The following is a 24,357-nucleotide window of genomic DNA, read 5'->3' as shown; positions in this document are numbered from 1 at the left end:
GAATAACCATGTGCCTTTCCAGCAATGGCGGGGGAGAGGTAGTCGTTCATTTATTAGAACTGAATTTCTACCATACATACGCGCACAGACACACACACACACACACGCACGTATTATGTATACATATATACATTTACCGAATAAGCGCGCCGTCGTTGTGGGTCACGTCAAATAAATTAAACCGGTTGAAACGGTGCCGGGTCGCTGTTTCTATGGGTTCGACTATATTGACAGCAGTTAAGAGTGCCACGACGGCGGTACCTGGTTGGTCTGTGGTGTGGCCTTCGGATTGGCGCCGTCGAAGACCTATGAGTTGCTGTTACTGCTAGAACAACTCGCGCAGATGCCGTCCGGTTTCCACCACCAGGTAGCGAAGCCAATCTGAGCGACGGCGTTTGTATGACAGAGCGGGGCCCTGCTTTCGCATTCTAGTTCGAAGGTAACGCGTCGTTATTGGGCCTAATGTTGCCACAGTAGAATAGGAGCAACTAATGAACGCCTATTTTATTGTTAAATCGTTCAACGCTACGACGGCAGACTATGGGGGCGCACACACAGCTCAATTTATAGCTGTAAGTAGCTGGTGGACTTTTCTTTCACTCGGTCTGGCAGCTGCATCAATAATCGTGAGATTTCTGAAAGTGTGCCCGCAGTGTTCCGTTGAAATTGTTACCGCCGTCCAAATGTTAGTTTCGGGAAGGGGGATTTGCTTTCTAAAGAAATGAGAAATAATATTTGATGGACCGTAAGCTGTAAACTCTGGTTTGTAAAGACTTTTGTTTTTTTATTAAAAGCTATATAGCTTATGTTGACTAACATGCTAATAGTTCCGCCTGTTACGAAAATATTCAAGTTAAATGGTAGTAAGGCGTCGCCAGGTATCCTGCACGAATGCACGTTTTATCTAGCTAGTACATGACACGGAGGGGAAGTGAGAAATAAAGCCTGTCAGCTGTTATAGAACTAAGCAAGTAATAGTTGGCTTCTATTAGTTTTGAAAAATCAATCACGGTTGTTCTTCAACTTAGCCAATATGTTACATCATCTGAGATGGTAATGTAAAAATCCGGACCTTCTCTGAAATCGACGAATACCTGGAAAAACAGTTTTTTTTTTCGATAAATTCGAAAATCCTAGGACGATAAATTTTTATGTGGTTACAGAGTATTCGGCCTTCGTCTATATTCTTGGTCCCAGTACGTTATAACTTGAACTATTATGTAAGTTGACTAGACCCAATGACACACTTGGCGTACATATGATTTAGCATAGTGGTTGATTCGAAGATGTTTTGTCATTCAGCTGATCTTTTCCAAATCGAAGAAAAATCTTATCGCTAAACATTTCATGGATAGCGTTTGCGTTTCGGTAACAGTCTTTGCTTGGCCACAGATAATTATCTGTTAAAGTGAGAGGCAATAGAGCATATTTGGTCGGTTTCTTGTTCTATCTCCCGGATCTATGTAGACGCAACATGTATTCCATTTTCTGATTATCTCAAAAAATATCGGACTTTCTTTTGCACTATTTTAGAAATAAACGTAACAATGTATGGAGTTACTCGCGACTCCTCTGGGCCAATCACTATCTGTACCGCTACAGAGTACGACGAAGTTAGCATAGATGGAAGCTTATACAATGCAAAATATTATTAGAAAATTATGAAGGATGTGAGTAACTGTGACTACCGCCGTCTTTGACTCCTACGCGGCTCTTTGGTTGTCACAGAAGCCGCCCGATGAATTGAGTTACGATTTTATAAAAGGGATGATAGTGGCATTTTCATATATTTATACCGTTACCAAACTGCGCTTTTATTTCGTCTTATTTATTATAACTATACATATAAATGGTACAAATATGAATTTGCACAAAAAACATACCTTATTGATCGCAGTAATTTTAGTGCACTGTTTAAATAGTGCTATAGTATATGTGTGATATCTTCAGTTGGTCCTAGATGCGATCGATTTAAGCCAACAACTTTTTAGCTCGATCTAAACAAACATCTTGTAGGCGTCAGGGATGACGTCGAATGATAATTCTCCCTCTAAAAATGCATCCGAACGGCTGCACACAACCTACCAAAGATGTATAGTGTATTCCTGTGAAAAATTAACCCCCTCCTGCCCGACCGTTTTTAGAGGGGTTTCTTCCAGATTTTCCAAACGAAGAGCAATAACTGTCTATTGAGTTAATCGCTCTTATCGTTACATTGGAGCGGCCAATTTGATTACAACGAGCGCTTACGCGCATCAGTACCCCACAACAGGAACTGCGAAAAACAGTAAGAACAGCAGGTACAATAGCCAATTTTCGAATCGTTGATGACGCCAGCTTAGCTCCATCGCCTATATAAGGCCTTTGTATAGATCAACGTCCGCATAACGGTTTTTCCAATAAATGAAAGAGTAGGCAGGCGAGTCGCTATAACTGGCTTCATGCGTACGATAATAAGATACTAGTTAGTTATCACACCAAAATGATCCTATCTACGAATTTTATATATTCCGCGATGAGTATAAAGCTACTATCAATAACGTTGTCTGCTTTGATATCAATATATAATTATTATTATTATTATTATTTTCATACCGATAATGCTCAATGTACAGGAGCTGAGCAGCCTTTCCGAGCGACCGTTAAAGTGTAACTGCGTAGTTAGTAACGGTAGCGCTACTGTTACTTTTGGCCAACTACCATCTGCAATCGCTAGACGTATCGTATCTGGCGTCATCGCATGTAACACATTAACACCAACAACAACAGCAGCAGCAGCAGATGGCAGTATGTGCATCATTTTCGATTAGCAGTATCTGCTACTGTAAAAGCCATCTGACTTCAGACTTTAAGCGCAGACTTCGTCCGATCGCTTAGGATGACAACAACATCTTCGGCTGCCACTAGATTATCACAATACTACTATAAACAGCAGTGACAGCCACTACGACCGAAGACACAACATGCGCTCCCAAAGCCCCTGGCACGACCACTAATAATGAAAACAACAAAAGCAGCGGGAAAGAAATAACACGAAGGCTTGTGACAGACATATCTGCAGTCTACTTATTTGTTATGGTTGTGCTAGTAATAACATCGAAAGGCGTTGTTGCTTTGGCTTTTCTTTGCCCCATCTTTGTGACGGCGAATGCCGACTACATCGACCACTCCCAATAGCAGCGTTAACGCCGTCAAGCCAACGTTCATCTGTTCGACAAACTGTCGGTCCGATCAGTCCCCGTCCTTGGCTGGATCCAATTGAGAGTCGTCCGTTCGAACGCTAAGGATCGAACGGAATACGTTGGAATGACGAAGACTACACAACGAAGACAGCTTGGGGCAGCACAGCTGGAACGGGATACATTTAAGGGGGCGGTTGATCAGGAGCAGGCCGGTAGAGTCGTTTGCCGCCACTCGTAGAAAAACGCGGTCGGCAGAAGGCGTTTGTTTGATTCGCTTTCGTCGTCTTCGTTTCTTTTCAGGTTTTAAACGTTGTAAAGCGAAGCCCAGACAGGGCACATTGTCTGGGCTTGTATCCTACGGCTCCATTCGTCGGGGTGACACCCGTTTCCAGCAAAGGCTGCATACATCGTAATGAAAAGTGCAGAAATAGCGCTTGTGGCGCTCCAGGACAGCAAGAATGTAGAAATGCCAGCATATCACGCCCTAGTCAGAAAGACTACTGCGGGTGGGATCGCTCACCATCATAAGGGAGTCCGTCCCTCGCCCCCCTCCTGTCAGCAGTCTATCTGACGATAAACAGCTATGGCACAATTTCATTGTTGGTACACTTTCACTTTTTGCTTCGCTAACTGAGGGAAGGCGTGTGCCTCAGTAACAATTGTTAACCTGCCAATTAAATGGTGTTTTCTTAAAAAAAGGCCGAAAGTATTCCAAAAAATAGCTTCGATACGAATTTCAAACGTATTCATGTTTTCGGTTCATCACCATGTTGAGCTTGAAGTCATTTAGAACGGTCCCTCCATTGTTTCCAAATGATGCAACTATCTATTGGAAATAGGACATATTCTACTATTGCAGGGCTTTCCCCTGGAGAATCTTAAGTTTCGTTTTTGTCTTCATACTTCAGTCTCTAAATGACGTTGTATCACTGCTGATGTTTTCAAAATACAGCGCTCCTTTGAGTTGTGTACATGATTTTTTTTGTTGCGAAAGCATCTGCAAATCGTACGCTTTATACCAACCAATGCCCGCTATCCTCGGCAATCGCCTTCACTGACTTCGTGTTCTAAAATACTGGTTGCACAACTACTGAGGTCGAACTCGGACCCGTCATATGCAGTGTCGACTGGATGAAAAATCAGAGCTACGACGGATCACATTTGGTCCCTTATTTTTACTGTCACTAAATAGAATTTTGAAGTACCTGCATTTTGAGCAGCAACTACTTGACATTCCTATATTTTTTTCCATTTATCCAATTTGCCCTACTGCGCATCTTTAAGGTATCACCATGTACGCATTTCTTAACCAACGTCAAGAAGCATACCACGATAGTGTTAGCACGATTATCTAAGTTGAGCTTCACGATAACTTACATGCAGTAGAACATATTATCCAGTCGAGACCCCTGACGACAAACAAGTTATGGCCCCCAAAAATGAATGATCGAATCGATCTAGAGTGCTGTGCCTAGTGCTGCTCAAAAATGAGAAAAAAAATCGCACTTCATTGTTAACTGGAACAAGCAAAAATAGAGTAGGACATTTCCCCCAGTTCGAAAAGGTCGAATAGGCTGCGGTGCAACAGCAAGCGATAACAAGATATATAGTTAATCTGAATTTGTTAACACATTTATTATATTTGCCCAAAGTTTGTTCCTCGAAGTGTTGTGTGGCCTTTGGCCGAACATCCCAAGACAACGTCAGAAAAAAATACAAATAATATTACTACGATTGTACAAAACTTTATTAGTCTGAACTTTATCCAGAAAGCAGTAATAAGCAACAAAAACATCATTTGTTTTATCTATACATTTATTTGTGTCCCCCGATAGTTAGAGCGTGTGCTGTTATTTTTTTTATTCAGTTTGTTTTATTATGACTTCCGAGAGAACATCGTAATTATCCAAAATCTACATCCTGAGTGTCGTTCTAATTGTAGGTCGCATTGAACCCTTCCGACGCTTACGTTCCATCTCAAACAAAAAAACCTTCTCTTTAACATTTTCCGAGTGGATATTTAATTTTCAAACAATTCGATCCTCAACAATTAGGATGTAACAACAATCTAAGACATAGTAGTTTTAATGGGAAAATAGAGACACTGAAGAGAACAAACATGTATTCCCCGATTCTAATGTTTGTCTGCTTTTTACCCCTTATTAATGAAAATACCTCATCATTCTTTATTATTACGTGCCTCGTATGACAACGCAACATGAATGATTAACGAGCGATCGTTTGTTTACTGCTGGTTTTAGCTGGCACCGCTTGAATTTTTCCAGCTCTTAATTCGAAACCCACCCTACATTTATATTAGTTCCGTATTTGAATCAATAAAATATTCGCACGTCTCCTTTCCAATCGAAAAAAGGCAGAGTTTTTGAGATGTCCGTCGGTGGCACTAGGTCTTCTCTTGTTTACGTTCCAGCTGATCATTTTGAAAATTTTCTGTCTGCCCTCTTGTACTTCTCCGATTGTTGCTTTAATCGTGAGCGTAAATGTGATTTTTGGCTTTGTGGTGAATGGGGATGTCTAGTACATTGAAACTAGCTGGTCTTGCGGTCTCCCACCCATAGGACGTGTCGGCCTTAGTTTTGAATCGTTGGCTGGGCTAATTCATTTCGACTCACCTCGACTTTTTTTTTTTGCTTTGTTTGGCCTCCGCAATACCGAATGGCATTTTTTTTCTGTTAGTGTTTGGGGGTGGCTGGAGAAGTGCGCTGAAAGGCCGGACTTTGCTTGATAGTATCTTTTTATCGATGCTAGGTCAGAGGCTATATTCACTGCAGTGCGAACAACAATAATACCCAGAATTAGGCGTGATACGACGTCTTTAGTTGATGCGACGATCTATAGATTTTATATAAGGCAAATGCAAGAAGTGCAAGCTGGAACATACGTCTTAGACAGATGTCTCAGGCAACAACTATCGTCGGAACAGAAGCCTAGATGCCACAGAGGAGAGAGTAACTTTCAACTTATAGAATGACACTGTCGCTTCTATCTAAACCTATTCTATCTCTCAAAGTTAAAGTGAAGTTGCCTTTTAACACTCAATAAATTTTGTGAAAATGCAGATATAGCCAGTTTTATGTGAATGATAGGCATTCGAAAAATCGAGATGGCGTATCGTTGCATGGCGTTTCTGTATTCGCCGCTGCCTAGCGAGCGAATTGCTACGTTTAGCGGAGTTATTATAGTCTTCGGCCACACAATGTAAACACGCTGAGCTATAGCGTTGGTGGCCATTACTAAGTGGCTGTGGATATCGCATTCTATCTGATAGGGGACTACATTGTTATCTTTTTTTTTTTTGTTGTAGGTACATTTATAAGCGCAGATAACTTTACGCCCATTTCATTGCCCTGTGAACAAAAAACAGATAACAGCCGTTGTACGGGCTGCACCTTGGCACCGTTACACGCGGTGCGCGTATAACTTACAAATTTTACTTTCGTTTCATTACAGCAAAATCAGTGGCTTTATTATTTTTGGTGCAGAAGCACACGGCAATAGTGGCTTGTGGACGGTTTGGACACTTTGTTGTTTGAAATAGCCTCAGCTTTGACAATGGATGAGTTCACCAATGAACTCGCAGAAGAAAGTGATTATCTCGCATTTCGTTAACATTTGAAAATTGGCGCTCGACTCATTGTTGTTTATTTTTGTTGCAGAATGCAACTTCTGCACTGCCAGTGCGTATTCGTATGCATGTGTGCTTCAATCATCATACGGTCGTCATGCGCTCGATTTTCTTTGCAAGTAGATAGGAACGCTGTGTTATTTTTCACTGTGCACGAATAAACTTCATAGCACTACCCCAATATGTATCTACGAAACAGTTTATGCAATTATGTATGTCTTTCCATGGAGTGGTGAGCCATTGCCGTAAGCTAATCATTCCGCTCTAGTTAACAACATTAATTATAGAGAGTATTCGTGAAAATAGTCTATGTCACGTTACACAACATAATGTATTCGTCGGCTCAATACATTTGGCTCGAATTTGTGGTGTCTACTCAATGAACAGCAGTAATGAACGTGAGGTATATGCGCCCAACCACGATGACATACTGATTTAGGTTTCTCGTAAGTGATGTATTTCTACATGTACCACAAAAAAGGAGAAAAAAATATATATACATATATATATATATATATATATATATATATATATATATGAGTATGTTTTAAGTACGAGCAGGCGTAAAATGAATGTTGGATCGTGTTATAGTCGGCTGAACTTTTCTCGTTGACGTTGTATCGTCTTAACAACGTCTGACATTTTTACTGGTATAGTGCTGTTGTGCTGTTTCTCGGACCCCTTTCTTTCTCGGACTGTGGATAGCAGTAACATCGAAAGGGGTCTTTCAACGTCTAGCTATTAAGCATGCTCAAAGTAAGTGTTAAACACATCTCACGATTCCGGAAAACACTTAAGACTTGATCAGGGATCTAACCCTTATTGAATGCAGGTTGCACAATTAGCATAGGTCATGCACTGATCCTAGCAGTATACTGAAGAGCTCATCAATATTCAATGAAGATCGAAAAACAAATGAGAATCGTGTGCGAAATATAATTTTAAGAGTAGGAAGAAAAACAGAAATAACGGCCAGCTATAATGTTAAGCCACAATTATACAATGAATACAAGCCACGGCTATACAACAAAATCACGTTCTTTCTTAATGTAAAAAATAGGTGCTAAGAAGAAGCTCAGAGAGGGGCTGTTGTTGTTGTTGTTGCACAATGTCCGACGACATCTAAAAATCGACGAAGACCACAATTTAAAACAATATAAGCTTATTTTCGCTCTAAATGTTGATTTCAGAACGCAAAGTAAATTATCGTATTGACTGAAATATAATATAAAGCTGCCGGCGGTTAGCGCAAACAATATGCAATACGTAACGATCCCCTTACTACTACGTACTGTATTATAAATCTGCACCGCTATATATTTTCGCCCCACTCAACTGTCTAGCATTGTTCCATATGAGTAGCAAGAGTAGAAGCGACGTAAAGGAGCCGGAAAGACGACGTGAGAAAAAGTGTTCCGTAAAATACAAGTCTCTAAATGAATGCGAAGAGAGAATTCTATCTAAATTAAAAGCAAGGGCAGCGACGGCGGTGGCGGAGGCAGCAGCAATAACAAGAAGGAAACGGTTAGCTAAGACGCTGGACAGCATTTGATCGACATACCTATATGGTATCAGCATCAATTAAATTGTAAAAAAGTTATTTCCCGCCTCATTACGCCAAGTAGACTACTGCGACGGCTTCAGCAACTACGATCGCAGTTCGGCAGCAATACTATGGAGAGTCAAATGAAGATCGTGGCTATTGGTGTGTATAATGATAGAAGTGAGTGAATTTGGAGCTACGTCCCGCCAATGTGTTATCCGTAATCACGTCTTCAGCGGTTAGGCGTGCTGACTGCGGTACTATCAGTCAGTCACAAGCATCCCGACCATTGTTTCGATGCTAGTCCTCAATCAGCAGACAGCGGAAATTCGAAATTTTACAAGGGAAACATCAAGTAATAGGTAGAAATGCACTTCGAATTCAAACTGGCAATATTCGCAAAACCTCTTCTTCAGAGTTACGTAGTTTATAAGATTCGTTTGGTAAAACTGCTCCTTTCTCATTTCTGAACACCTGTCCTCTCGTGTCCGAAACACCCATAAATTTCGTTCACACACAGTCAACATCAGCTGAGCTCTCAATAGTTGAAAATAACGAGTGCAATAGATCTTATAGCCATAACTTAATGACACAAATATACTTGACGATATAGTGCAAGCGAATTGCATATCTACTGCAGGTATCCGACTAAACGAACGTAAGAACAAGCAGAAAGAGAGCAGATTAAAAACACTCGGTACATTAGCGAGAAGCTTTTAAATAAACAGCATAGAACACTCGGACTTTTTTTTTCTTTTTCCTAGATAAGTGCTGTGACAGCAACAGGTAGATTACCAATAATCATAAAAAAAATTTTACAAATCTTAAAATAGGCGTATCAGCTACTTTTCGCTATGCTAACTTGAATTTTCACAGCGCGCACCAACAACCTTTTTAAGGACTCACCGAACGTAGCATGAGTAAGTTCTGCATAGATAATGATCGCATAATAGCAACAAGCTTACCAACAAACGATAAATAATATAGTACGACACTGTACAATGCAATAACATAATACACTGTACACGCATGCACAAGTCCCTATATAAATGAGACGAAGATTGTACAAAATAAAATCTAAGGCAGGATAGCAAAAAAGCGCCGAAGCGGAACCTGTAGCTGAAGTAAACGCGTAGTTATGAAACGAAACGTCCGAGGCGCATCGTCATAGAGCCAACGTAACCGTTATTTGTCGTGAACTTGTCGTTGCGAGATATACATAAAGCCCCGGCAAGGAACCCGCAAAGATGAAAAGTATTCAGGCGACGGCCCCCGGACACCGATCGGTCGATGCTCCGTCACCACCTCTGCGACTTTTGTGTGCGTATTTGTGCGGCGATTTGCCTCTGTCGGCGACATAGTCGCTGGAAAAAACCCCCGGGGAAGGAGGATCGGTTTTGTTACTGACTGACTGGGTTTGTTAGATACCCCACTGCTATTCAGCAGCAGCTAGGCAACTCGATGGGTCGCACCAAGATTCGCCAGCACTTGAGACATCTTTCCTGGTCGTCGTCGCATTGGGCGGAGCCATGAGAATTTACCGACTGTCAGAGCATCTCGCAATACGTGAATCTTTTACTCTGATTCCGTCTGCTCGTGTTTCTTTGTTGGCGTTTAGCCCTACCGCCGCGCGTACAACCATGATAGCTTCGCTTCACTCGTCAAAAGAACGAATCTAAACGAAAAAATACGAACGTAACATGAGCGGGCATAAGGTGTCCCGAGACGTCGGCGAAATATCACGTAGTTTAGCGCTACTGGCAGTTGATAAGGAAGCTTTTTTTGCACAGGACCGACACAAGAAGGAATCTCACGTGCTACAGCTTATTTGAAAAAAAAATCGGATTTTGCAAAGCGGAAAAACATTGAAAATTAATTTCGCCTACGTAAGTGAATAGGAATTGAAGAGAGAATAACAAAGGCACAAATAAAAAAAGTGCTAAGTATGTTAAGTTGAACTATAAATTAACAAAGTATTCTGAATTCGAAGCATCGCTGAATTATCTTGGATCGTTTTCTCACCGAATGTTGGCGGATAAATATGAACATTTACTCAGCGCAAAGTCGTTGCTGCGAAAAGAAACTCATGACGAAAGCTATTTTTAATTGACTTTTTTTTTGCCACAACCGGGACATACTTGCAGATCTAAACAATCTAGATCGAGGTGAAAAGCCTAGCATATAACGATACTTGGCTGTCTAGAGCAATGGAGCACGTGCTCAAGTATTCAAGTCGACGGTCAGTAAATCGGTACGGCAAACTGGTAGATTCTAGCAAACGTTAACGAGTAAAATAGTAATAATAATAGTTAAATAGTAATACCATCGTTATTCGCTACATACTTCTGGCCCCATATATCTCTTTCATGTACGGTCCTCCCCATACAATTTCTATAATGTCCAGGGTCTACGCGTTTATGAATATTTAAGTTCTATACGCTTATCTGCAGAAGGAATGAATAACTGGTCAGAAGGTTTGCAAAAAAAAACCATCATAAAAAGCATAGCTATAATTCTTCTGTCTATGCCCAGAGACCTTGACCTATAAGGATTGTCGGTCGGTTCCCATTTTCATCAATTGGGTATATATTAGTAAAAGAAATGTAAGTCCATTTCCTTTTTTACTTCTGCCCATATGCCCTTGAGAATATATCGGCAGATCTGTTCCGATATTGTACGTGTCCAGTCTCGTTCTGCGTTTTTAATATGTAACAATGACTGAACGCCAGGGAGCAGAATTAGTGCGTGTGTATATGCATACATCGAAAACATGTACGTTATTAAATTTTTTTGCATGGTGTCTTTACGATACGTTTTCTATTTATATTATGCAATTACAGCTGTGTTAGTATTCAGAGCTGCTGACGTTACTGCTATTTAGCGCACTGCCATCTTGATAAGTAAGTACCTCCTGACTGCTGCTAATTTCGGGCTCTTCTTGATTGTTGCTTGAGGAGCGTTTGGAGTTGTCATAGACGGCCTGATCGCCCCCACCGCTCATCTGTGCGGACGAAATCTGTATGAGATGGCCAGAATTCTGCTGCAGGGGTTGCTGTTGTAGCTCCTGTTGATGAACCGAAACTGCCGATGACGAAGAGTCGGATGAGGCCGCTTGCGGCAGCGTCTGAAGATCAGCATTGACGTCGTGCGCGGGCGGATTCAAAGAGAGATCCAAGGGACCTTTCAGCGGCTGGCCAAGCTGACCAGCTGCACCGAGTGGCGTTAATGGGGAGAGCGGGTTGAGTGGATCTGGAAACAAGGGGAACAGTCCCGGCTGTACCCCGAGAACCGCGGCGGGATAGGGCACAAAGCCCCGTCTGGATGATGGCGACGAGAAGTCTGTCGCCTTATGAACACTATTACCGTCGCTATCTACTATTTGTATCTGTCTATCTGTAATCGGTTGGTGAGAAGTGAAGGGCAAAAAAGATAGATGCAGACAGAGGAAAAAACACAGAAGCAAGGGCGTGTCAGTAAATTTAAGTGAACAGGAGAATAAAAACAAAAGGGAAGTAATCAGCACATATAAATTTACCTGTTATTTGTGAAAAAAGTGATAACCGATAGAATTATGTATTGACTAATTTAGTATTCAGATCCGCGTGCTCGCGTTTCTCAAAAGTCAACATACGAAATGCTATCAAAAAACTAATTATATTCATAGTTAATTACACATTAATTAAATCAGAAATCGAAGTGTTTGAAGCGTGTTAGTTTTTCAATCACCGTGATCAGCACAGCAGAAACATAAAGTATAGTAAATAAGAACAATATATAACAAACATTTTACCACTAATTTAGGTGATAATAGCTCTTCATCTAGTCTTATGATTGCGATACCGCTAGAGTAGTTTTAGCGTCCCTAAGAATATACCGTTTTTAATCAGCGTGAACGCAAAAGGACAATCAAGGCCTGTTACCGCTTGGTAATATAAATGAAGTGAAAAGAATATAACTATAAGGTATATGCAAGAAAACACTTTCAGTCAAACGTTTACATGTAAGAAAATAGCTATAACAATGAGCGACGTATCGGCAATTAGGTACATTACTAAGGGACCATGTCATGTATCAAATAAACATTCAACCATTTCATGGATCTGGTGCGGTCTGAGTGCTTTCAGACGTTTACCACAACTATGCTTAGAAGTGGTATTTTAAAGCCCGTTTTTTAACTCCTATAGTGAATCTGATGCCAACTATTTGCGCTAACTTACGTACCTCTACTTGATGCGCGGAAATATAAAAGGCTGGCATTGGATGTTCTGGTCTATCATTATTATCGTTGTTGTTACTAGCATTTAAAAGTCCGTTATTGAGGACAGACAGAGGAATGAGTGTGTGACGAAACAGCTTTCGTTTCTGGCGGATCGAGCATGATTTCCAGCATAACATTTAATAAAACTATTATTAGCACAACAATAATGTCTGCAAAATTAAGATCGAACATAAATGTATTTGATCTGAATAGTAAGAAAAAATTTAACAACTCCTTGGGAATCGGGTCAGTCAGTGCGCCGATGAACCAACACAGAATTAAATATATATTTGTATAATAAAATCTGTGCGCGCGTAGACGAAGCTTGATTGTAGCGGCTTAGAAGTACAATAAAGATGAAGCTGGCATCTAAATCGATTTGGATACGACTAACGGTATCGTTTCCATTGTCGATGTTCATTGAGATAATCAATCACATTATATCACATACGCGATGGCCGGGGGCGATTGTTGGCTGGTCGACAATAGGGGGAAGGGGGGACGGGACGACGACGTAAATGCTATTAATTACCACAGTCATAAACGTTGAGGCTCTATGGCGGACGGCCCTGTGAATTTATGAACGCGATTCGTCAAGGAGGAGTAACTCGCTTTTTCAATGATGTTAGTATGTGTAGATGGTATGTTTAACGAGACTACGCGAAGCATGCCACCCCATGTGATGTACTAACGGTACTGCTGTTTTCCTCTGTAGATTGGCTAAGCTTCTTGCGGCCATTATTATAATGTGAAGGTAAAAATGGCAGAAGTACGAATAGTGACATCAGATTAATATGAAGTCATAGATGTCGTACAAAACCTATGAAGGCGTTCTAGCGGTTCACGTCATCGATCGATTATATGAGCAAGCAAGAATTTCGATAAACTATAAGACACCATAATTAATTAAACGGGATGTTAGATTAAAAAATGGGACGAAAGATACTGACAATAAGAATGCTAACAATAACAAATCTATTAGGAAGCAAGTACCGATACTGGTGAAACTATACACATAGTCCGCTACGACAATTTACGATTGCCAAATTGAAGCTGTTGAAGGATGATTACGCGTAATGGCCGTGCCAAGCTCCTAGAATAACTCATGTGTAACAAAGACAAAATAAATCTTTAATATTTTTATCGAAGGTAAGTCGAGGCAATTTGGCCACTAAGCGTTGCTACTAGGAGGGGTATGAACCGAAATGAGAATATATGGTAGTCTGTTCACTTCGTTCAGCAACGTCATCGCGTTTCAGTGATGAACAATAGCTTATTATTCCAAAATACTATTGAATAGGGAAAGCATTGTATGTAAACCTTTGATTCCTGCCAATCACTCAAGCTAAAAGCCATTACGACTCTAATTGCCCCATTCCTAGTGTGGGACGGTTTTTGTACGACAGCCCACTCTAATTTACATGTATATAGTTATCGAAGTATTATTTTTTCAATTTGATTTCTTAGCTCAGCTTACCTGTTAAAGGAACCTTCGTAACAATCGAATCGCTGTTGACAATGCTAATTATAACAGGTTGACGCTGTTCGTCTTGTTGTTGTACTTGTTGACGGTGCTGTTGTTCTAGCTGCTGGTGTTCAAGGCGCTGCATATATTGTGCATGTTGTTGCGACTGGATTTGTTGCTGAGTCGAGCTGCATAGTTCCTTAGTGAACCTTGACTGTATATCAGGTAGGTCCTTGTTCATGTCAGGGTTCCAGAGGAAGAGGTAGTACAGCGAAAGTAGGATGGCGGCCAACGAAACGCAGAGTAGGTAGGCTGCCACCGTTAACATCCTTACTAGCTTCTTGTGCTGTACTGAGGATTTATTTTCTGCCGGATAGATGCCGGTCATCGTGCCTGAAAGCGAGAGAATTAGAGAATGGACTATAGTAGAAGGTTCATATTTTTTCGATTATTTGTTAATGGTGTTTTTGTGCAGAAATGGAAATGTGATTTTTATTTCAGAACAACAACAACAACTCATAGAAAACATCTTGGACGAAGGGCTCTTAGTGATAAACATTACGACAGACTGTGACGAGGCCAATATGGTCTATATAGATAGAAGCATAATTTAATTTATTTGTATATTCGAAATGTCTTAAAAGCTGGTGTGACAGCTGATTTATTACGGCGTAACGATTAGCTACAATGGCCACTGACTCAAAGAACACTTCTGAAAGTCGCCTATTCAAAAAATTATCGAATCATCACTGTTAGGATCGAAAGAGAACTTTAACACACCTCCATAATCGAAGAATCTCATCTCCGATAGAAACTTGTTCGGCTGCATGATGATATACTGTTTTCGATATTAACCGATGATATGTGAATATCTTCTTCGGCACCCTTTTCCGTTTCGAAATGAATCGACGACCCAGACAATTAATCACTCGGCGTTCCGCGGTCGTAAGGGGTCTGGGTGCTTCGTTTTAGTACATATTACTATTAATAATATACTTATGGCTAGCTCACTCTTTTCACACCAACCCCGCTATTTGTCTTGTTTTTTCAATTCGAGGTTAGTGAGTCGTCGAAATGTTATGCAAGAATCTGCCGTGAACGAAGGCTGACCAACTGCTATCCGAAAGATTAATTGAGGCTGGATGGCAACACAGACTGGAAATTACTGCCAAAAAGCAGCAGGGATTGTTTCAAAACCGTGGGATGAGCTAAGCTTCTGCGCTGTTGCGACAAATCTAGATCGTCGTTAGTCTATAGTGTGCCGTAGACTTTTCTCCCAATATCACATGAGAAAAATAGCATCTCCGAAAGTTGCTTCGCACAGCACAAAATATCGCGCTATTCACAAAGCCTGAGACGATTCAGAACGAGGTTCCTATACAGCTTCTTAATGCTGGTTGTACGCAGTTTGAATGTACATCTTTCTGAAAAGGGTTGGTGCTATCAGGTGTAGGGAGTCGAGGTGCGAATTCAAACTTTTGCACCAAAGCGATAGCGTTTGGTGTTTGGTACAACATAGATGTTAAAAAACAGATGAGTGCTGTGCAAGAGTTGCGTTGGGGAAATAAACACACAGTGAAAGTAAGTGGGTGAGCTGCCGCTATGCTTAGGAGAGCAGATGGCTCTCGAACGAAAGCCTGAAAGCCCCAGGGAGCGAGAGGTCGTCAAGGCAAGCAGTAGGCCACTCTGCGCGCGCCACATATCTAACATCAACTCTTCTTTAAGGCTGTTGTCTCAGGGCTTACAGCGGAGTCTATGAAGTGAACATCCAGACATTAAAGTAAAGACTATTTGTATCGTGCTGAAAAACATGTTTAAATAGTTATGTGCATTAACAAGCTAAAACGAACAATTGCCACAAAGATTTTAGTTAGTGGATCATGCTTTGTCAGTGAACGACCAATTGAATCTTCATGTTGAAACCTTCACGAAAATTTACTTCGCTCCGCTTTGTAAGCGCGCATCATAACTGCGACCCTATAGACTAAAGAATGATCTCACGAAAATATTTGGTGCAAGAGGTCTAGATCTCAGTATAGCATGCGACTGTTCTATCTCCATTTCATGCGGCATAATGAAAATAAAGTAGATACATCATATAATATAGGAAACAAAATTCCTTAGGTGGTGATTTCAATTTACCTTTTAGATAGTAGCGGTGCAGGCTAACCTATTTCTGTTCGGTCTTCATTGTGTTCGCCTAATGTTTAGTATCTGAGTGCTGTCTCTGATGACTTCCGTCAAGTAGTTAGACATTACAGTTTGACGAAAGGAAGTATGTCTACTACCGAACTCGAACCTAAACCATCATGTATCTAAAAGTTACCTACCTATTTGACAAATAACCTTCCTATAAGTCTAGATTGTCTGAAAGATGCGCGTCATGTCCATAAGAATATATATATGGTAAATTAGCCAATACCTAAAATCTAATAACACAGCAATATATAAATGGCCTCAACAGGACATCCTGTTCAATACTTCGTGTTGGATATGAAGTTAGCATCGTTAGAATTCGATCGTTGGCGAGCCCTCAGCTGTATTCTAAAAGCCTCAAAATAATATATATATATAATTCAAGCCTCAAAAAAACGTCTTCCATGAAACTGCATTTACCTGTCGTTACGGGCATTAGTTAAATTTCAGCATTAAGCATGAAACATATGTCTTTGAGTGATTCTGGAAAGGAGTGCTTGGCCCCGCTGCTTAGCTCTTTTAGCCTGATGAATCGAAAATTACCACAGTATCTAACAAAACTGCACGGCTTGTGCTCGCCCAAGCTTTTAAGGTGGTGGAGGCCGAGGATTTAACAGTGAATAGTTTTGCGTTGCATGGAAGCTTGGCTCCTTCAGCGCTTCAGCCTGCGAAGACGCACTTCCTGTCTGATAAGGCATTCTCGGAAGCCGGGGGACATAGTTACATTGTAATCGAAGCAATGTTTCAAATAAGACGTCTGTAATGAGCTTCAAAGAGCCTCATTATAATTTCATCTTTGTACTATATTGGCACGCGTTCTTGATTCTCATGCGCACATTTGTATATTTCGAATAATTATAACTAAAAAGGACTACACTTGCCAGCTTTGCTAAGTTGATTGATTAGATGCTATCGAAAAGTTAGTATCCTCGAAATTCTGCACAATGCTTCTAGCCGATTTATAAGCTGAAAGGTTCTATCTATTAAATTGATTCATTACAGCTATAATTCCGCTAGGGTCTTGATAGATAGGTTGCATCATCTGGCTACAGAAAGGCTTTACAACGATGATGATGTACACATAGGTTTTTATTATATCCCAGTTGAATAATCATTGTCAATCAAGACATATTATTTCTATAATTGGATTTGCTTCGACGTATATTTTAAGTATACTTCACATCAAGGAGGCGATTAAATCAATTCAAGTACCGCTATCTGGAGGTACTCTGAAACCGGCGAACCTATACGTAATATATAACTATATGCATATGTCTGATTTCGATTTTGGTTTAGATAGCCTTACATGGCACTACAATTCAATACATTTATAGCATAATTGTTTCATATAACTGTACCGGATTCGCTCGCTGACTATAATTTTCGAGTGTCGCCATGGCAACGATGTCAACTCTGCGTCCGTTGAGATAACAGCGCGATACAGACCTAGCGAGTGAGGGCGAAAAAGTAGCTCTATAGACAACATTGACAGGCAAACCTTGGCCAGCTGACGAGGGGGTATACGAGGGATGCTGACGCAGTCAGACTACTTTTCGTAGCTGCGAGTGAAACCGAAGCACGCGAAGCGCATTAAGCAAAATGTCGTTTGCAAGTAAGTACCTTTGCTTTACAAAGTTCCACCATGCCCAGAGCTCTTTTGTATGCGTCCATTATCGATTACGCGTTTCGATACTCCTCGTCCTCTTGCTTTATTTTAAAAGGCAGCTAGGAAGAACCACCCAGTCTCAGTGTATCAGCTGATCTAACCGGAACCTCGAGCGGTTAGATTTGAGGGGTACCGGCGACAGATGACGTGAACGATTGCCCAATGGAAATATTAGTAGTAGAGCAGCTACAATAACAGTAGCAGCTCAAGTCACCCGAAATGTCTATGCGATAAATTCAAATCGAGAGCTTGACTTGAACATTCCGGCCACTTTCAAAGCGCCTTATTCGTAGAGGGTGCCATTATTGATCGAAGACATCGTTTACCGTTTGCCTAGCATTCGACTCGTTCACACGCAAAAATGGAGTTGTGCATTAATAGTTCCAAGTAGAGCAGCGTAATACGTTGATTTTAGGAAAATAGAAGAAATCTGACGATTGAGGACAAACGTTGCCGCGTCATTCATGCGCATTTATAACAGACGGCACAAATTTTGCACAACGCATTGTTGTTGTTGTTACCCGAAAAAGAAAGATAGGAATAAGTTGACATCACGACGCTTTGAATTCAATGAATCTGAACAACGGCCCCTTCTAATTGGAAAACTGATCCGCCCTTATTTGGGCCACGTCGATCCGCTTTTGCTGTGACAAAATATTCGGCAGAATTCTTCAAACAGCCACCGATGCAAAAGGCGTCATCGTTGGACCAAAATGATAACGATGAACCGGAACAAACGGGTCAAGAGAATGCAGCTGAAAAAGATGCCGACAAGGAGTCAACTGACAAAGAACCTATTGTACCGGACGGCTATAATCCCCGGGACTACGATAATCTAGCAGTATCTGCCGAGCTAAAAGCTCTCTTCAAGCTCATAAACAAGTGAGTGTCGTGACTATTAAACAGAATGCGCCACATGTGCATGTGTTGCACATCTAAATATGTGAAATCAATCGTCAATTACGCAACCTAGTCAAGCCTGTAGCAGTATCGCAACGTATTTAAAATTAGCATAGTAAATACTGAACAAGATGTAGAACGAATTAAGCTTTGTCAATTTAAAGTATACATTTTGTGAAGTTCTTTCAGTATCTTAAAATTGGTATCTAATCGGTGTTGATTGATTTCATGTTAAACAGCTACACCCCACAGACAATTGAGCTGGATAACAAACTACGTCCCTTCATTCCGGATCTCATTCCCGCTGTCGGAGATATCGACGCCTTCATAAAGGTACTTCGAGTTTTAGCTCCGGTATCGCCGTTAGGCATTCCATCAGATGGCTTTTTCAATTACGAAAGTTTATCTAATGCAGAATGGCTAGATTGAATGAACAAAGGCATTCTCGAGGAAAATCATACGACAATATGCAGCTTTCATGTCGATGGTTGTTAACTTAATATCTAAAAATATCTGGCCTACGGTAATCTATAGATCTTCGACTTGCCGAAGCGTACAGCGTGAGCAGAAGGTATTCCTACAGTAATTATCAAAGGTTGATACTATTGGCTTTGATATACTTCTGTTATTTGCCCCATACGAAGGAGATTGCCGTACTTCATTTGCCTTTACGACGAAACCTCGATGTTCAATATCTTCATAATGAAAAGGCTTTTTTTTGTAACAGGTGCCTCCTCCAGATAAAAGCGACGATTTTTTAGGGCTGAAAGTTCTTGATGAGCCATGCGCGAAGCAAAGTGACCCGACTGTTCTTAACATGCAACTGCGGGCGACCACGAAACAATCATCGGCAAAGTCAGCCAGTAAGTTTTAGCAATGTTACTTTTCGATTTGTAGAAGGCTTCACGTTGTCGCTTGCGTGATAATTGTTTATCCAATAGATTCCTCGATTGACGTTCTGAAAAAAAAATCGCTAATGTCAGTATTCACTAAGATACCAAAGGCTGTCGTTAACACGTGAGCACAACTTAGTTGAGGATCGAAAGGCTAGTTATGGAGGCTGTATTGCGTATCCTTATAGATCGAAGGATGTAACGTTATGTTTTCTATTTTTTTTCTAGAATAATGAGCAAATATAACTTGGCTTTAATATGTACATTATTTCGGTTGCTGACAATATGGATTTAGCGCTGTTGGTGAAATGTCTGGATCAGGCACATGAGAATCCGAAGCAACTGGAAGAGTGGATAAGTTCGATTGAGAAGCTTCATCAGAGCCGGCCAACGCCGACAGTGCATTACGCGAGACCTATGCCTGATATCGAGTCGCTCATGCAAGAATGGCCTCAGGAGGTATTAAAGCAATGATTATTTGTATTGATAGGCAGATCCATATGTTCTGCTGCGTTCACTTAGGTTTTTCATCCATGTTTATTGGAAAATTTAGTATCTACCGAAGTCGATATAGATTTTTTAATAAGGCAACCGGCCTTCTAAACAAATTAAAGTGGGCATTGCGAAGGAATGTCTTTGAGCGTCTAGGAGATCGCTGACAAGCATCTAATAGTCAACTGCTGTGAACTAGGAATAGTAAAATAATAGTTTAGAGTCGAATCCGGGACTCTTCGTTTCTTACAGTTAGAAATAGCGGGCATAAAACTCCAAACATTTTGTAATAACAGTGAAACCAATACAAAGCGGCGGTACCGGACGTAAAATTGGAAAAACTTATTTTATTTAGTAACAATATTATTTAAACAAATTTAAGAATTCAGGTAAAATTGCTCGGTCGCTTTATTCAGCAATTCTAAAATTAAAAAAAAAAAAATTGGTTTTATTGTCTACGCACCAGATGCTGGGCGAAATTATGCCTGTTGTTAGGGAAAGTTCACTATTTAAGCGGTCAGAGAATTGTTAGCTTAATTTCAGTTTTCGATTTAATCGACATAAAGTTATATAATGTTTCTCGAAAAATTTAAGGTTGAAGACGCCCTTCGCGACCTAGCACTTCCTTCTGCGCAGCTTAGCTGCTCGCTGGATGAGTACGTTAACATTATAATGGGTAAGTTAATACAGTTATTAATACTGCATATTTATGTGTGCCCTCCTGAGCTGGGTTAATATAGAAATGATTACTTTGATATATCACCGTTACAAATTACAAATCTACCATGAGTACCTAGTGAGACACGATTAAGTAAAATCTTACCAGATACAGTATTTCAGAGGTACGGATATGTATTTGTAAGCAAGATATATAACCGGAGGTTGCTCAGATCGCTAACAGTCGAGATGAAAGTATGGTATAATAGACTGTAGTGCAAGAGTGTAAATAATTTTCTAAGTGCTTCCGGGTTTTTTCCGGTTGTCTCAAATATTTTTGGTGAACTGATAGCACAATTATGTGCATTTAAGTAAGTCTTCACATATGGACGTCGCCGGGATATGTAGTAATACGTTACGTTGGTGATAAACTAGTAGACTTAATTGATGGGTATAAGTTCCTTTACGTGAAACTTTCAGCCATCCTCGACATCCCGGTCTATAAGAATAAACTGCATTCGTTGCATGTGCTATTCACACTTTACTACGAATTCAAAAATAGTCAGGTACGTTATTTACTGGATCACCAGCAGCCGATAGTAAGTCCTCATGTCGCTATACAACATAATCAGCAGAGGCTTCTTGCTTCTGGGCCTGCCATATTTTTTTATTTAATTGGCACTTTAATCATTCATGTGGATGAAGCCACTCAGTAAAAAGCCTCTACTTATGCAAGCGCTGGTACCCTCTTAATTTAAGTAATAATTTTTATTGTTACTATTGTTTTCAAGCTCAGGATGCTCTCGGGCTTAAAAAAAATTTGACTAGATTTGTTATTACCACATTTCAGCACTTCCGCGCTTTGGCAATGGACAATCAAATTGATAATGCCATGAAGGATGTAACAGACCCTTCGGATAGGCTCGTTCTCTGAACAACTATTCAGCTATAAAAAAAAATACTACGCAACTATTCAAATACAAAAATTTCTTAAACCTGCAACGGAGAGTCAAGATCGGATAGTTCTCAATAAAGGTGCATTATTCAAAATCATATCATATAAAAATATTGGTGTTTTCTTTGAAAATTTAACTTAGCGTTAAACTTCAGTACATCTCGTTGTTGTTGAACTGTGCGCCCCTAAATGTCTCAGATCAGAATAGTAATGAGGAAAATTATCTCCTTGTTTGATCCCCTAATTTTTAAATTCCCTTGCTAATTACTTTTCAATAATTTAATATTGCCGACCAAGTTCCTAACCTAGGCTCAATTACGCTTTTATGTTCGGCTAGAGGGAATGTGTTTACATTCCGTTTCACTTTAGATTTCCTACGAAGCAGCTTCTTTGTCGCGTTCATCGTGCCATAATACACCGAGGTGTATACAAAAAAAGCTAGCAACCTTAGTTTCTCCGTAGAAAAATCTTAATTGTTACATCATGCAGATGGTGCGTAGAGTAAGACATCAAGGAACGTCGTTAAGAGATAATTCTGGCTTTAAATATTACCATGTCCCTTCTATTTTCGCTAATATAAAATCACCCTGATAGATATTATTAATATCCGTTATTGATATATCAGATATTGTCATCCGACAATTCGCGGTTTGACGTATTAACCTAACTCCTAGTAGATCGAAAACTACAACAATCGTGCAAGTTGCAAGCATAGTTCTATTTTAAGAAAGGTAACTGTTTAGTACAACAGTTAGCTAAAATATCAAACATAACTATACAGTGCTATTCAATTAAGCTCGCAATACGTATAGAATAATTACTATATACGCCTTTGCAGATGCTTTATTTATTGTTACACCTATGCTTATATTAGTTCCTGTTGCCATATTGACTAGTCCGTATTTTCAACCTAACCAGAGACTTAGGCGATAACACTAATCAAATCAATAAAGAACAAAGTTCTTTGTGTTTTACGTCCGTCTATTTAAGCCGTTAGACATAACTTTGTGCGACATGCTCCTAGCACGAAACGAAGTGTTTCTACGCCCACTACGTATTTTTAATGTTAGGGTGAAAACACATTACACCCTGCATCATCACAGAAATCGATTGAAAGACAGAACATTAATTGACAACGGCGCCACAAGGGATCTCCATTCGGAGTCTAACGACTCTCTTTGTCCGCTCTTTTAGCGGCCCAGATGGAACGAAAACATCTACAGTTTTTAACAATAATGTTGCAATAAAATTACACTGAAGTATTTGCGCTTGCTAAACGCCTGTTGAGGATTAATAAGCCATAGTGTTATCTGCTATTCGCAAATGAACGCTCTTTTGTTGCAATTGGCAAAAATAGCAATTCCGTTCGGCGGGTTGGTCGCGTTTTTTAGCGGGCGCGAGACTCGGTGCATTTAAACTTTCAACCGCTAACCTATTCACAGAAGAACCAAGAAACAGAAGGACTCTATTGTACGAGATAGCTGAGGCTGCGAATTAAGTGGACAGATTTAATCCAAAAAGAAGGTAGCTACGTAAAAACACGCAAGATGACGCCATCTAAACTTAACCTCGTCCCACTGAGGTATAAGGATACGTGAGTATCTCACATTTAAATTTAGAAAAGGTATTTTTTAAGGCAGATATTTAAAATGAGTAGTGCCAGGTACACGAATTATGATTGACCATCGCCAACGAACACCTGTGACTAATGTAGGCCGTTGCCAACGGAAATGGCAGATAATTAGAATAAACTTGACTGTAGCTAATTTTTTGTGATGATTTGTAATGTTGTCGAAATAACAATCAACACATTTCTGCAACGTTAATTATTTCACGTATGAACTAGTATTGGCTACATCATATTGTTTTTGTTATGAGATATACAACTAATCTTCAGGTAGAATTCACAAAAATCAATGAAAAGTTTTAGTAAACTACTCTAGCCTCATGGCTCAACATTTTAAATAATTATCAATAAATAATGCATTTGCTATATGATAATTAAAATTTGTGTAGTTCTATGATTTTCTGAACTGATAGTTGTGGAAGTATGAACAGTGTGGCTGGTTTAAACACGGCTTATTTTAGTTTTTTTTTCACAGTGGAAAGACGTTATTGTTTCTAAGATAGGAAACATATTAGATGATTATTATATTTTAAAAAAATGCAATTATAATATAACTGAAAGGCTAAGGTATTTGAGTACTGAAGATCGTTTATCGCATGGTGGCTTTTAATGTGTTTTATTCCCAAACTCTTATAAAAGAGGAGGGTGCTTTTGCCTTGATTATTACAGTGTTAAGTCTACGCTCCAGCGAACAATTATCACCCCAAAAAGGAAAAAGACCTATGCTATTGGCATTTAGCTAAAAATCATTGGCTAAAAGCATTTACGTTAATCGTATTTTAACAGAGTTCGATGTATAGATTACATGCTTATCTGCATTTTTAGTGAAGAGATAGTTTTATACAATAATTTATTAAAAATAGTAAATTTAATATAT

The 24,357-nt window shown here is 39.9% G+C and overlaps 3 protein-coding genes across 6 annotated transcripts in view; 2 read left to right on the top strand and 1 right to left on the bottom strand.

Moving 5' to 3' along the window:
- Positions 1 to 7,380: 7,380 nt before the first annotated feature.
- IFT46 (intraflagellar transport 46) lies at positions 7,381 to 21,964 on the top strand. 4 transcript variants are annotated; one of them, XM_022837476.2, is made up of 10 exons: positions 7,381 to 7,584; positions 14,216 to 14,319; positions 17,679 to 17,902; positions 18,622 to 18,838; positions 19,096 to 19,189; positions 19,584 to 19,719; positions 20,045 to 20,208; positions 20,836 to 20,917; positions 21,379 to 21,464; positions 21,749 to 21,964. In XM_022837476.2, the coding sequence occupies exons 3-10, from the start codon at positions 17,890 to 17,892 to the stop codon at positions 21,830 to 21,832; spliced, it is 876 nt and encodes a 291-aa protein (XP_022693211.1). In that variant the 5' UTR covers positions 7,381 to 7,584; positions 14,216 to 14,319; positions 17,679 to 17,889; the 3' UTR covers positions 21,833 to 21,964. The 4 variants fall into 4 exon arrangements, with proteins under 4 accessions (XP_022693211.1, XP_086825480.1, XP_086825481.1 ...); XM_086969354.1 differs by lacking the exon at positions 7,381 to 7,584 and having other exon boundaries at positions 14,231 to 14,319; positions 17,783 to 17,902; XM_086969355.1 differs by lacking the exons at positions 7,381 to 7,584; positions 14,216 to 14,319 and adding an exon at positions 15,906 to 16,046 and having other exon boundaries at positions 17,783 to 17,902.
- Positions 10,471 to 15,763, bottom strand: inaF-D (trp-interacting inaF-D). The gene is made up of 3 exons (XM_086969351.1): positions 14,875 to 15,763; positions 14,107 to 14,487; positions 10,471 to 11,764 (listed from the first exon to the last, which is right to left on the bottom strand). Exons 1-3 carry the CDS (start codon positions 14,921 to 14,923, stop codon positions 11,217 to 11,219), a joined length of 978 nt encoding a protein of 325 aa, XP_086825477.1. The 5' UTR covers positions 14,924 to 15,763; the 3' UTR covers positions 10,471 to 11,216.
- A 1,335-nt stretch (positions 21,965 to 23,299) lies between the features above and the next one.
- Positions 23,300 to 24,357, top strand: part of LOC111262880 (protein regulator of cytokinesis 1) — a 5,803-nt gene continuing 4,745 nt past the window's right edge. Inside the window, exon 1 of the mRNA XM_022837481.2 lies at positions 23,300 to 23,447. Coding sequence (XP_022693216.1) covers positions 23,401 to 23,447 — 47 coding nt within the window. The 5' untranslated portion in view covers positions 23,300 to 23,400. The remainder of the gene's footprint in view (positions 23,448 to 24,357) is intronic.

This window comes from Varroa jacobsoni, unplaced genomic scaffold, assembly GCF_002532875.2.
Source record: "Varroa jacobsoni isolate VJ856 unplaced genomic scaffold, vjacob_1.0 scaffold_711, whole genome shotgun sequence".
Lineage (NCBI taxonomy): Eukaryota > Metazoa > Arthropoda > Arachnida > Mesostigmata > Varroidae > Varroa > Varroa jacobsoni.
The sequence above is the reverse complement of the archived record's forward strand: the minus strand, read 5'-3'. Positions and strand labels throughout refer to the sequence as shown.